The sequence below is a fragment of the Amblyomma mixtum genome, chromosome 2 (assembly GCF_055824585.1).
Source record: "Amblyomma mixtum isolate Tamu chromosome 2, ASM5582458v1, whole genome shotgun sequence".
In the NCBI taxonomy this organism is placed as follows: domain Eukaryota; kingdom Metazoa; phylum Arthropoda; class Arachnida; order Ixodida; family Ixodidae; genus Amblyomma; species Amblyomma mixtum.
The window spans coordinates 236,914,115-236,926,715 of NC_143013.1; the positions used below are offsets into that span (position 1 = coordinate 236,914,115).

General features: G+C 47.5%; 1 protein-coding gene across 1 annotated transcript in view; it reads left to right on the forward strand.

Moving 5' to 3' along the window:
• Positions 1-223: 223 nt before the first annotated feature.
• The window catches only part of LOC149363038 (techylectin-5A-like), a 180,420-nt gene continuing 168,042 nt past the window's right edge, over positions 224-12,601 (forward strand). Inside the window, exons 1-2 of the mRNA XM_089568424.1 lie at positions 224-373; positions 3,660-3,802. Of these exons, the coding sequence (XP_089424550.1) occupies positions 235-373; positions 3,660-3,802 (282 nt within the window). The 5' untranslated portion in view covers positions 224-234. The remainder of the gene's footprint in view (positions 374-3,659; positions 3,803-12,601) is intronic.

Here is a 12,601-nt window from a genome sequence, read left to right on the forward strand (position 1 = left end):
TCCCTCCCACGATGTATCAGTACAAACTCGCCCAGTTATCCATCCTTCTTCAATGTATTTCCATTGCACAGGGCCCTTTTCAACAGCGCTCGTCTTTGTGTCCTCTTGCTTCGTTTGTCGTTTTGTTCGCGCTGTTCCCTCCCACGATGTTTTACATCGAGCTATCCCAGAAATGGCCACGTGTAGCCGCTGATGTGAGTTCCTGTTCATCGCAGATCGTCGCTAGTCATCGTCATGGCTACAAACGTCGTCTTCGTGGGCATGTTGGCTACAGTCACCTTAGCCGCTGCCTCACCGCCCAGCTTATGGCCGAGAACTCACCTGGGTCCCACCAGCGCGCTGGCGACGGCACGGACACTTGCTGACCTTAAGAGTGAGCTATCTCCCTCACACGCTGGATCTCGTACCTGGAGATCAGAACGTGTATTCGGAGTGAATACTGGAACAAGCATGACCCAGCAATTGCTCTGCAACCAAATAGGCTGAAATTTTGGCTTGGAGTTTAATTTGTAGCTCAATACTGCTGTTAACGCTAGTTACTCACCGGCGCGTAAGCTTTTGCTTTCTTAAAAACTCTTACACTTGTCTGCTTTCTGGCCTACGTAATATTTATCACCATGATACGCTCAGTACGTCTGGTGCAAAATTATTCACCTTACTTATTTCAGCGTTTATTCAATTTATTCATGTCATTAATTTTTTTTGTGCATTCTGTTTATGTTCTTTTATACATTTGCTTCGTCCATTCTTACTTATTCGCCTCTTGTCCCCGATCATTTAGCCTCATGATGGCTTCCTTTTTTTTGTATGGAAAACTTCGATTATTTCATGGCATTTTTGAGACCGCAGGAATTGTATATCTTAGACGATTTCATGTTCTTACTCTCCGAAGTCCTTTATTAGGTACTGGGAAACAAAGTGCGATACACAAAAGTTGAAAAAGTACCACACGGTAAAGACAGAGCGTCTGAGTACGACATCGAGCAGTTTCCGGCGCAAAAAACTGACCTTTTGCAGCACGTAGTCTTTGATTGTGCACACGCCCTTTCATAATTTTTCGTGAAGCGTCTAGGACTGTTGTTCCGACGAAGTCAGTAGTGCCCAATACATCTTATATTCCTGCTGGACAGAGGAGTCGAGCGATTTTCCATCTATAAATAAAGTGATTGCTTTTCAAAACCAAGGGACAAAGATGGACACCCCAAAATTCTATGGTGCGCCGCGGAAGTTCTCTCTAGTGCTGAAATTTTTTGTTTTCTCCCGCGGTAAACTATTTTATTAAAGCGCATTCTTGGTGAGTTTTCGTTATGGCAACAGCTTGGGATGGTAAACAAAACGATAACTTGGACACGAATGCGATATTTTGAAGAATAGGGTTAAATTGTGTGAGCGTAGAATGGTTCAGTCGGACTTCTTGAAGTTTTTGGGCCATTCGTGTTGTTTTTGTGAAGCAAATGGCTTCAATTATATGCGCACAAATTTTCGGATTTTTCTCAATGGCAGAACATAATGCGCGTCTGAAAGGGCAAAGAAAAAAGTCAGATTAAAGTTGCAAGTATGTGGGCGGAATGTTTAAGTGTTACCTGTGGTGCTAAAGCAAGAAACCTTAATAATATTGTGGCCTAAGCTACTGTGCACCGCTCCTACGTCGAGTCCATGCACTGCAACACGCCTCGCCTTGTGCACCTGGCCCCCTCCGCACGGTCGCAGCGGTTTTCTTGTCATACCATGACGCAGGCGGCTGCAGCAGTATATTGGCCGATGCACTGCCAAGTTCATCGAGTAAGCCAGCGCCGCCGGCGTTCCGACAAAAACTACGAGGCTGCTTAGGTCGCCATCAGACTCATTAATTTGACATTTTTGCAGCTTCTGCTGCAACTTATCTGCGTGTTTGCGACAGTTTTTTTGCAATCTTTGGCCCATCAATCACCATATTCGGACACCTAGGTTCAGTTGCAGATGACGGTGCCTGCTCTGACGGTGCCGATGTGTGTATATGTCACAGTTTTTACTGGTTTTCGATTTAGATTTCGATTCTCTAACTTGGTACTACCCGGTGGATAAGTTGTGATGACGTCACGAAGTCACGTGACATCTTTCGACCAGTCATTATTTAACTTCCACCTGCAACCATAGGCAGGTTGCCTACAATGCGGTGGTAGCTTGCCATTTGCCATGGACGACAGATTGTGATGACGTCACTATGTCATTTGCCCTCTCTCGACCAACCATTTAATTTCGTCTTAGACATCGGCGTGGTTTTGGTGTGACGACAACTCTAATGCTGGCGCAATAAAACAAACACGCCGTTCAGTTACTCGCGCAACATCTTGGGCGATGACAAAGTCTGCGCTTCAAACGGCGTCGAGGCCGACAGCGTTGGAACTAATAAACGAGCTACGAAAAGCTGACTTACGGTTAGTGAAGGCCAAGAAGCACACGGAGCAGCTAAGGCGGACAGAGCAGGAACCATCAATGAGTGCCAACAGCTCAAGTAGGAGACAAGCGCGCAGGCTGTTGTTGTTGTTGTTGTCCTCTAGATAATGGCGCATAGGCGATCAGCGATGACGAAGAAGCCTGGTATGCGTTTCGATTTCATCGTCTTCGCTACAATATCCGCTAAGAGCGCACGCTCACGAACTACGACCTACCACTCTAAAAAAGGCGAAATACGGCTATGGGCTGAGGGCAGATCTCTGCGTTGTCTAAGAATTTAGAATATCTTTGGCGAAACTCTCGTGCGACTGCACCATTCTGATACTTCTACGTTGATTCCAGTGACGAAAACTCTGCGACAACTTATTATATGAGCGGTTTTGTTTTCGCTTATACCAAGCGCTCAGCGGAAGCTCAAGAACAGGAATATATTCCGGGCGCCCACGCTTTAAAGGAAGCCAGGATCTGCAAGAAAGCCGTGCAAGGCATTCATGAGGACCGAGAACTGAAACTACAGTGAGGGGTTAAGTAAGATACGTGAACTTGATACAGCTTTTATTTTCCTCTTCTATAGTTCAAACTATATTTAAGGGTAACAGAGTGGTAAGAGAAGGCAAGCGTAGCAAGGGGCGGCAGAAAGTTAGGTGAGCGGATGAGATTAAGAACTTTGCTGGTATACGGTGGCCGCAGCTGGAAAAAGGACAGGGTTAATTGGAGAGATATGGGAGCGGCATTTGCTCTGCAGTGGTCATAGTCATGCTGATGATGGTGATGATGATATTGCTCAGCACACACCTATGTAGTGTGCGGCACAACACACACCTATGTAGTACGTGAGGTGACAGTGGTAGTAGTATATGAGCAATATCATCATCACCATCATCAGCCTGACTACGCCCACTGCAGAGCAAATGCCGCTCCCATATCTCTCCAATTAACCCTGTTTTTTTGCCAGCTGCGGCCACCGTATACCAGCAAAGTTCTTAATCTCATCCGCTCACCTAACTTTCTGCCGCCCCTTGCTACACTTGCCTTCTCTTACCACTGTCACACTCTGTAGTGTAGTTATTTGGGAAGGAACGAAGGTAAGAGCATGAAACTGCGAATTCTTATGTTTTGTAGCGAGTAGATGCTTCGTGGTGTAGGATAATTAAGTGAACATGAATAAACATGTCCCATCGGGATAATTATATGATCTCCTTACGTACGTCTCTTTTATTCAGATTTAATATCTCCCCGCCATTGCGGCGACCTCTTGCGGGCCGGCCAGAGCATTAGCGGAGTGTACAACGTGTTCCACAAGGCGGCTGGTCGTTCTGGCCAGAAAGTGTACTGCGACATGGACACCGACGGTGGAGGCTGGACGGTGAGTGCGTTAAGCATCTCATTCGCGTCATACAGCCTCTCGTACCAGTCCCCTTTCTCTAACGATAGAGGCTCAGTGAGACGGTGAGCCCGTGCCCTCCTGAAAATAGGAATCATAGTCTATGCTTTGTGCATAACGGCGATCGCCTATTCCTGTGGGGCGAATGGTAGATTGACGTCAATCGACGTTCGTTTAAGGCGCAGCTCTCAAGAGCCCCGTCCTGAGTCGAGCGCAGTGCCTCGGCCGCACCGTGTGAACGAGGAGCAGAGCGGAGGATGCAAAAGAGCGAACGCGGAGCGCAGCGAAGGATAAATGACTGCGATAGTGAAGATAGCGCGAGGAGGAAGCACAGGAGGAGTGCTCGGTGTCAGCAGGTGGCCGTCTTAGAGGTGTTTGGAAAGTAACAATGATGACAGGGCGTACCTTCGGGAATGCGGTTTTGTGCCTAACGGCAGAAGTTCAGTCGAGAGTATAAATAAATCAGAGCGCTGCTCGGAGATTACCTCTAAAAGCCAACAGCAAAACCACAAACGAGGCAGTATATCGTTCGAAGCACGGGAAGCTCAGAGTAAAATATCCTCAGGCGTTTCTACGAAGAAATCGGACGATAAAAGGTGGGCTGCTAAGTATTTAAACACTTATACACGAAGTGCGTTGACTCGTAGGGACGAAAAAGGAATAGTAAACTAGCCAGGAAGTATGCCAGGCACAGCGACAGTTAAATATAGAGCTTTAAACGTGAGGTAAAAAACGCGGAATGTAAAAATGGGATTAATTCAATGGAAAACAAGCACAGTATACAACTATATCGACACTGGAAAAAGCAGATCAAGAAGGAATCGTTCCATGATAACTCAAGAGGCAGTGCCCCAGTCTTTGAATCTAGACGAGGGTGTCGCAGAACGCGCAGCAACAAAGAGAAATTTTACCAAGAAGATGACACATGTGCAGTGTGTGGAGGATCTGTACAAACAATTGAACATCTTATGCTCGAATGTAGTGGTATCCATCCAGATGTCGATAAAGGCAATGTCACTCTCCTTCAGGCCCGAGGGTTTAGAGACAACAATAGTGAGGTGAATGAACCTGAAGTGGAAGTTAGTAAAAACCGACTAGAAGGTTAGGTGGCTCAAAGGCAGAGAGTTGACATAGCAGTAGAAATGGAGTAGTAAAAATTCATTTTTAAAATGGCGTATTTATACAGAGATTTATTGCGGGTTCATGAAATATAACGGAACAAAAAATGATTGCGTTGAGGTAAAACCGCCTCAAAGGAAATCCCCAGCCGGCATGGTCAGCCACGCGCGGGGCGGGGAGTGCCGGTTTCGCTCGCTCACGGAGCAGCTGCTGAAGCCCTCCGCCGCTGGCACTCCGTCAAAAATTACGAGGAAGTGACGTCCCACCGTTCCCGTGGCTATATCGACGTCCGCGCTATTTCGACGCAATTTCGAGCTTTTTCCCATTAACCAACTAATCACTCTACAGTCATCAAACATGGCTTCTAGGCTAATTTTTTCCTCCTCTATCTGAAGCAACCATTGGTTTTCTTCTATCATTTTTAGTTCCTGAGTTAAGTGCGTGTGACACGCTTTGTTAACGGACGGACGACAGTATGCGCCATTAAAGGCTTTCGCCTTAAAATTGAGGTAGGGTTTGAGGTAGGGAAACAGGGGTATGTGCGAAGCCTTAACCCTAGTTGAGGTTTCGCACACACCCCTGCTTTTTGTTTTTGTTTTGCTAGTTAAGTAGACCATTTCGCAACTAAAAAAAAACGTCCAGTCATGATGGCAACCACCGCCACCCTGTATCAAAGGACGCTCCTATATTCCGTCCATCTAATCCGCGACCACGACCCGCTGAGATATGGCGCCTGTTAGCGCGTACCGCCGTCATTTCGCCCGAGACGAGGCTCAGCCGCGGCGGATCGCCGTGTGCACTCACAAGCCGAAACCAAGAGCCGCCTGTGTTCGACACTGCGTATTCAGTACGTGGTCGCTTACGGCTTAAATGACGTATAAAAAAGTCGGATTGGCGCTAACAGTAAAATATTGATGGTGATCGATTATGGACCTCGAATATGACTGACCTCTGTAATATTCGTGCGAATTGTTATTGACCGCGATTTGTCTACAGTCTGCTAAACTACGGGCCGACTTTTTGTGGTGATTGTACTGTCAGACTGAACTTAAAATTAATTCAGTATTGCGTTCATTGGTGTCTACAGCCGCATACGCTTTGAGTAAAAGCAAAGATACAGGTGTCTTAAGCAGCTCTCTTTGCCGACCTTTTGTTTCGTGGCTGTCGCAGCTACTGCAGTTAAACACCCTTTAAATAAGAATCACAAAATACGGTACACTCGGTAACCACAATACAGTATAAAGATTGTGCTGCACTGTTTCTGTCACCGGCCGCATGTAGCGTCGCCTGAAGGAATATGCTTTTATGCACAAGTCATCGTAGATGTCAAAGTTGTTGGAGACGCTTGAGCACGGGATTGCCACGATTTTGTGCTCTTGAGTGATACGGTGATGCTTCTCGATGGCATGTTTCTCTTTGCTAGTGCGTCAACATTCGGGATGTCACTTTCCTCTTCTGCAAACCCGCCGGGGCACATTCGATTACCGGCAGCAGCAGGCAGAACAGCGTCCCCGTTGTATATTCTGAGCGTTAGCGGCGAGTTTCACTTGCTTTCACGCTACGACGGCCTGCACGATACGAATGATATCGCTCACGTCTGACTGCGTCTTGTAGACGCGGGGTGGTCCCGAGGGTCGAAAGAAATATCCACGGTGTCCTGCTGTAGTTTCGTGCCCTTTACAGCAATCTGTGCTTTTCAGAGACCCTGGGCAAGGGGAACAACCACCCATTTTTGTCCGTTCTCCAGCTTAGCTTAGGCAAGCTTAGCATGAAACGGCAGAATGTTAGATGTGCAGATGAGTTTAGAAAGCTTGAGGAAATAAGGTGGCCATAGCGGGCACATGACAGTATTACTTTGAGAGATATGGGAGAGAGCTTTGTCTCCAGTACAAGTTAACAGGCTGATAGATTGGTGTACCATACTTTAGTGGTATGATGTGCGACCCATCTGAGAAGGTGCACGCGTTTTGGTGAAAGCGGAGGCAGCGCTTTACTGTCGGCTTCTCATGTCCAGGTAACGAGAGAAAGAGGGAGGATAAACGGTCGGCTGCCCTGCGATGTGAAAAAAGCAGGAGGATATGCTGAAAGGAAAGATAAAAGGTTAGGTGAGGTGCACGCATGTCTAAGGGCATGCGCGCTGCCAAACCCCACTCGTTCACACCGCACGAGAACTTCAGGAATCGAAACAGTGCTTTCTATGCTTTCAATTCATCTGGTCAATCTGGCTACAGCCGACGGATGTTACACTCGGCCTGGGGGCGAGTATGAAGGCTGCCGAGTGCAGAGCTCAGAGTTTCCCCTTAGGCGCCGAGCATTCAAACACGAAATCTTCTGTTGTCTCTTCACGGCCGCATGTGTGGCAGTTGCAGGGCTGCCGGCCATGCTAATGCGGAAGCAATTGCAAATGCCACTTTTACAAACCATAATACTCTGCGCCAGTGTCTTCATCAAAGTATTTGCTCACCAAAAATTGTTTGGTCCAAGTTATATACTCCTTTGCAGGTCATTGTAAAGCGCGGCCAGTTTGGCAACAACGTGTTCTACTTCAATCGAAGCTGGGAGGAGTACGCAAGAGGTTTTGGTGACCCGGCTAAAGAGTACTGGATTGGTAAGCTGTTCCCAACTCGCGTCTTCCCAACGAAAGTTTTGGAAGTACAAAACACGTATAAAAGCAAAAGTTCGACCTCCAAGGCACTACCTGAAAAATATCACCAGCAGCTTACAGCTAAGTGCCTTCATGGCACTTTCTTCCTGGTTATTTACCTGCGGCCCTCAAGGTACACAGTGCTGACACGCAAGAAAGATCAGAAAGAAAAAGAAAGAACGTTCTCTTCGGCTTGCACATTCTCACACCTGCAATGCAAAACTGGGATCGCTGTGAGCCCCCTCCCCGTTAGGTATTTAGCATATTTACGTATGCTTTCTCCTGCCCTGTTATGCAATATCTGTAAACTGCTAATGTTCGGACTAAGTAAATTGTTTTTATTTATAATTTATATCTGTGCTGTCCCGGCTGTCCCACATAACTTATGAGTAGGTTTAAACCTATGGCTTTGCCATGCTAGCGAGTGCATGTTAACTCTGGTCCCTAGACGCTCGGTAGAGAAAAATTTCGTTTTAGAACGAGTTGGCTTCATAAAAATATTTTTTTTTCTGTATAGAAACCCCCTTTCGCCTTCATCAAATAACTCCCGGCGAGAAGAGCGTACAATTACGTCGACTTTTTCCTGTAATCCTTTAATGTATCACCACTTTATCTGCCACTTTGAGGCAAAAAGAATCTCGAAAATTTTCTTTTTTCGCTGCTCCCGTTCTCAGGTCCTATTACAGTACCGCCGATAGCCAGCTTTATACGAACACTCTAATGCGTGTCTTCCAGTGACATTAGCGCCGCTGGTCTTTGGCAGCTGGGTCTGAGACCATATTAGTGTGGAAGTAGGGCACCAACTGCCTCCAACCACCGCAAACACGCTTTATCGTGCACCATGGCCTCGAACCCAGCGCCCAGCTTTAAACGACTCCAATGTCAGTGCAGGACGCGTAATCGACCGTTCGTTTTAAGCGTGCTGCTGACGGTACTTAAAGCAGTTGTCTCTGTCCAGTGGTCCGTAGAAACAATGCCGGTTATCTACGCTTTTTTGCTCTGCCTTGGTTCTGCGGTAACCTGAATCCTCTGGCATTGACCGGGATGCAACACGCAGGAAACCGTGCGTTGCACGCGCTGACTTCGAGCGGCGAGACCATGTCTCTCCGCGTGGTACTGATGAACACGACAGAAGACAAAGCTTCGGTCGCCTACGCAAGCGTGCGGGTTGACAGCGAGGCTGATCGGTTCAAGCTGCACACTGGCACGTTTCTGGGACCTGAAGGTGAGACATAACACTACGGACACTTGGGTGTCTGTCACCTGCGCATCGTTCCGCCATGCTGCATGTTGCAGCTAACTTTATCCGACCTTTAATAACCTTTCAACCTACTACGGGGGTGCGGTAGGTGCGGTCCGCACAGGGTGCAAATCTCTGTCGGTTAGAGTTTATAACAAAGTTTAAGCGCAAAAAAAAAAAACACGAAGGACCGTGCGCCAAGACACACGCACCGCAGGCGCAAACTTCCAGCTGATTAATTCCGAAGACAATCATAGCCAACGCGACACGTAAAGACTATCGGGCGCTTGCGTCAGGGCCACCGAAAAATGAAAAGAAAATGATAGAAGAACACTGGTAAAAGTCGTATATCGCCAGGCATCACTTATAACTGTGCTTAAGTTTTCTTTTCCAAAGAAATATTGTTTGCTGACGCATTTTTTCTTGAAAAACGTTGACCTGCGCGACTTCCACAATTTCGCGAGTTAGCTGACCTTGCTTGTGGCCTTGATTAAGCATTAATCAAGGAACTGCACGCAAAGACCTTACAGTCCAAAGCAGAATTACATCCACTTTATGTTTTGATGTTTTTGCGTTATCGAAACGTTCCATTTTGGGCGCCTCTCGGATTGACCTAGATATTGCTTACCACAAGAAAGCGGGGTGTTGTAAACTAATACCCTCTGTACATTTCACGAACTTTGCTGCGCGGTCCGTGGTACTCCTTCGCTCCTGATGAAGCATCCGGCCACAAAGACGAGCTGACAGAACCCCGTTTACAGTGCCATGTCAGTGCCTGTTAAAGAACCTCCGGCGGTATAAATAATATGGAACATTCAACTACTGCGTCTTTCATAGCCTGAGTCCTTGTCATGGATCCCTCGAGAACACTCGGGCCAAAAGAAGGAACTAGGCGACAGGTGTACCTAGACAGACGTACATTTAATACACCCTACGCTACACAAACACCACCAAACAGCACTAACAAAACTAGCACAAAACATAGACTACCAATACACACGGCCCGGAAACACCCAGTCTGCTAGCGTTCGGCGTTCGTGCTCGCGGTTCACTCTAGATGAAGCGTTGCATGGGTACAGTCAGAGGCATCCAGGTAGCAGGCGTCGAGGTGGCGTCCGAAGTACTCAGCCTGGCGTCGCTGGCGACGTCCTTGCCTGCGTCGTACAAGCTCCCGGTCCGAGTGCCCGTGGAAGCGATGCTGGTGATGTTGGCGTGGAGGGCACCACCCGGACGGGTGGAAACAGCGCTGGAGGCACCCCTGGCCGTAGCAGGTGGTTGCGTCAGCCGCTGACTCATCGGAACGGGCTCAGGAACGGCAGGAAATGTACGGTCCGACGCCGTACAACTCGAGATCACCGGAGTAGTAGCCGGCGTTGCTCTCTTGCAGCCGAGGTGTTCCTGACCCGCCGGAAACTCCGTTTCTCTGTTCTTCATCCCCGTGCCACGCTATCCCTCGCGCTTTTATAGTCTTGTCGTTGGTACACGGCATAGAGTTTCTTACTACTACCTAGAGGGAAAGCTGGCGGCGCTGCACTTCAGCCAACATGGACGCTCAAAGCATCATGGGGCGGTGAGCTACTTGTTGCGGCACAGTCGTAGTTTTTCGGGAACACAGAGTGGCAGTACTAAGGCGTTTCATTCCGAAAACGTAGTTCGTGTGTGCGCAGACGACTTTCGCGCGAACGCAGTGTGCAAAAGCCATAGTAGTGAAGACGCGACGACACACGACGCCAATAAAAGGTTTTACTCTTCCGAAATGCCATTAAAAAACCTCTTAAAGTATCTAAACAACAAAATTTTTTCTTAAAACATATTTACTTTTAAAAGTGCGCCTGTTAATTACGAAATATTAGTTTTTTTAGTGTTCATCACTTGGCCAATAGGAAAGCTAGTCATGTCTTATTTTAGGCAAACTTTGCACTTAAATGCTTTTCTGCTCGTTTGTTGCAATCATTAGACAAGATATTGAATGGTAGGACGTTTGTAGCTGTCAAACAGCTTTATTTTTTTTATTAATTTTTGGCCAAAAGTTACAGTTCCGCAACAAGTAGCTCACCGCCCCATGATGCTTTGAGCGCCCATGGTGGCTGAGGTGGTCACGTGGGGTCTCCATGCAAACTCCCATAGACGGCTTGCCAGCTTTCCCTCTAGGTAATAGTAAGAAACTCTATGGTACACGGCACCCTTGTCCTTGTCGTCATCATCTTCTCCTCTCTATCAGTCATCTCTTCCCACCTCACCAAATACTTCTTCTTCATCTTCTTTATTCTTGGATTAATACACGCCATGCTTATCGTCATCCTCGTCTCCTCCAAAGTTCTCTAATTCGTACTTCTATTTCCAATTTCTTATTATATGTGACAGTCCTTTTGGGACGTTAAACTTCATAAGCCAAACCAAACCTGCTCCCTACCTGCCGCGGTGCTCAATGGTTATGGCGCTTGGCTCCTGTCCCAAAATGCGTGGGTTCGATTCCGGCCGGGGCGGTCGAATTTCGATGGAGGCGAAATTCCAGAGGCCCGTGTACTATGCGATGCCAGTGCACGTTAAAGAATCCCAGGTGGTGAAATTTCCGGAGCCCTTCACTACGGCGTCTGTCATAGCCTGAGTCGTTTTGGGACGTTAACCCCACATAAACAATAAACCTGCTCCTGATATATCTTCCTTTTAGCGCTGGCCATTTGTGCTCGCCTATTTCTTTTTCGGCATCCCTGGCGCATGCGCCTGATATTCCCCATGCGTCGCGTTTGCCACGGTTCTCTTGAAAATAAATCATTTGGATGTTAATGCCTGCCATGTTTTTATCAGTTCTTCATTCTTTGTTCGTTTCTCACTACAATTTTATGCCACTGGGGTCGCCAGGCACGTCGCCCGTGACCGATGAGATGGGTTCCCCGAATAAACAGCTTGTTTTTCAAGCAACCTATGTCCTTGTTTCGAAGTCAGCGCTACTGAAAAAAAAAAGTGTATGATGCAATAACCTCATACGCACGTTGTCATGCAAATGGCATACAATTGGATTGATATTTTAGGACAGTTGACATCTGCAAGATAATTGTGGAGTATATACATGGTGCCCAGGCTAACTTTAGCCAAGAGTTAAAAAACAAGATATTTGAGGTAGGCCAGGGAAACCACTTACATAGAACCAATCGGCTAGCAGCCGCCTTGCGCATGATTGGCAATTTTCTGTTTTGCAAATAATTCATTCGAAATTTACATCATTTTCCTAAATGAGGAAATATTGACTTTAGACAGCAGATGTGAATAGCAAAGTTGGCGGATATATCGACGGTGGTTGCAGCGCCCGCGCGAGCCAGTCTGCAAGCATGACTGTGCAACTTGCATCGTCGCGCTTGCAGACTGGCCGCATTTGTTTTTCCAGTCCCGGACTACTTGCTGACAGGTCTCGGCTTCCGCTCTGACAGGAAACAGCGTCATGGTCACATGACCTACTTTCCATTGGCTGCTTACGAACTCGCCGCCAGAGCCGGGCTCCCCCTCTGTTACCGTACCTGGAAGCTGTCATCTGCTAGCAGACGACGCAAGCCACGGCCACCACGACGCTGAAGCAACGCCGTGCGCTCGATCATGATACTGAGTCGATTTGAAGACTGTACTGTCAGCTATGCGTAGGTACATTACAGAACTCAGCTTCGGAGGTATGCTAGCCGTTACTGCTTGCGCCGAAGTTCGCACAAAGTAGCCCAACTCGTTGTGGATAGGCAGATAGACAAAAGCTTTCGCAAAAATGTTGACAACAAGCGCTATAGCTGCT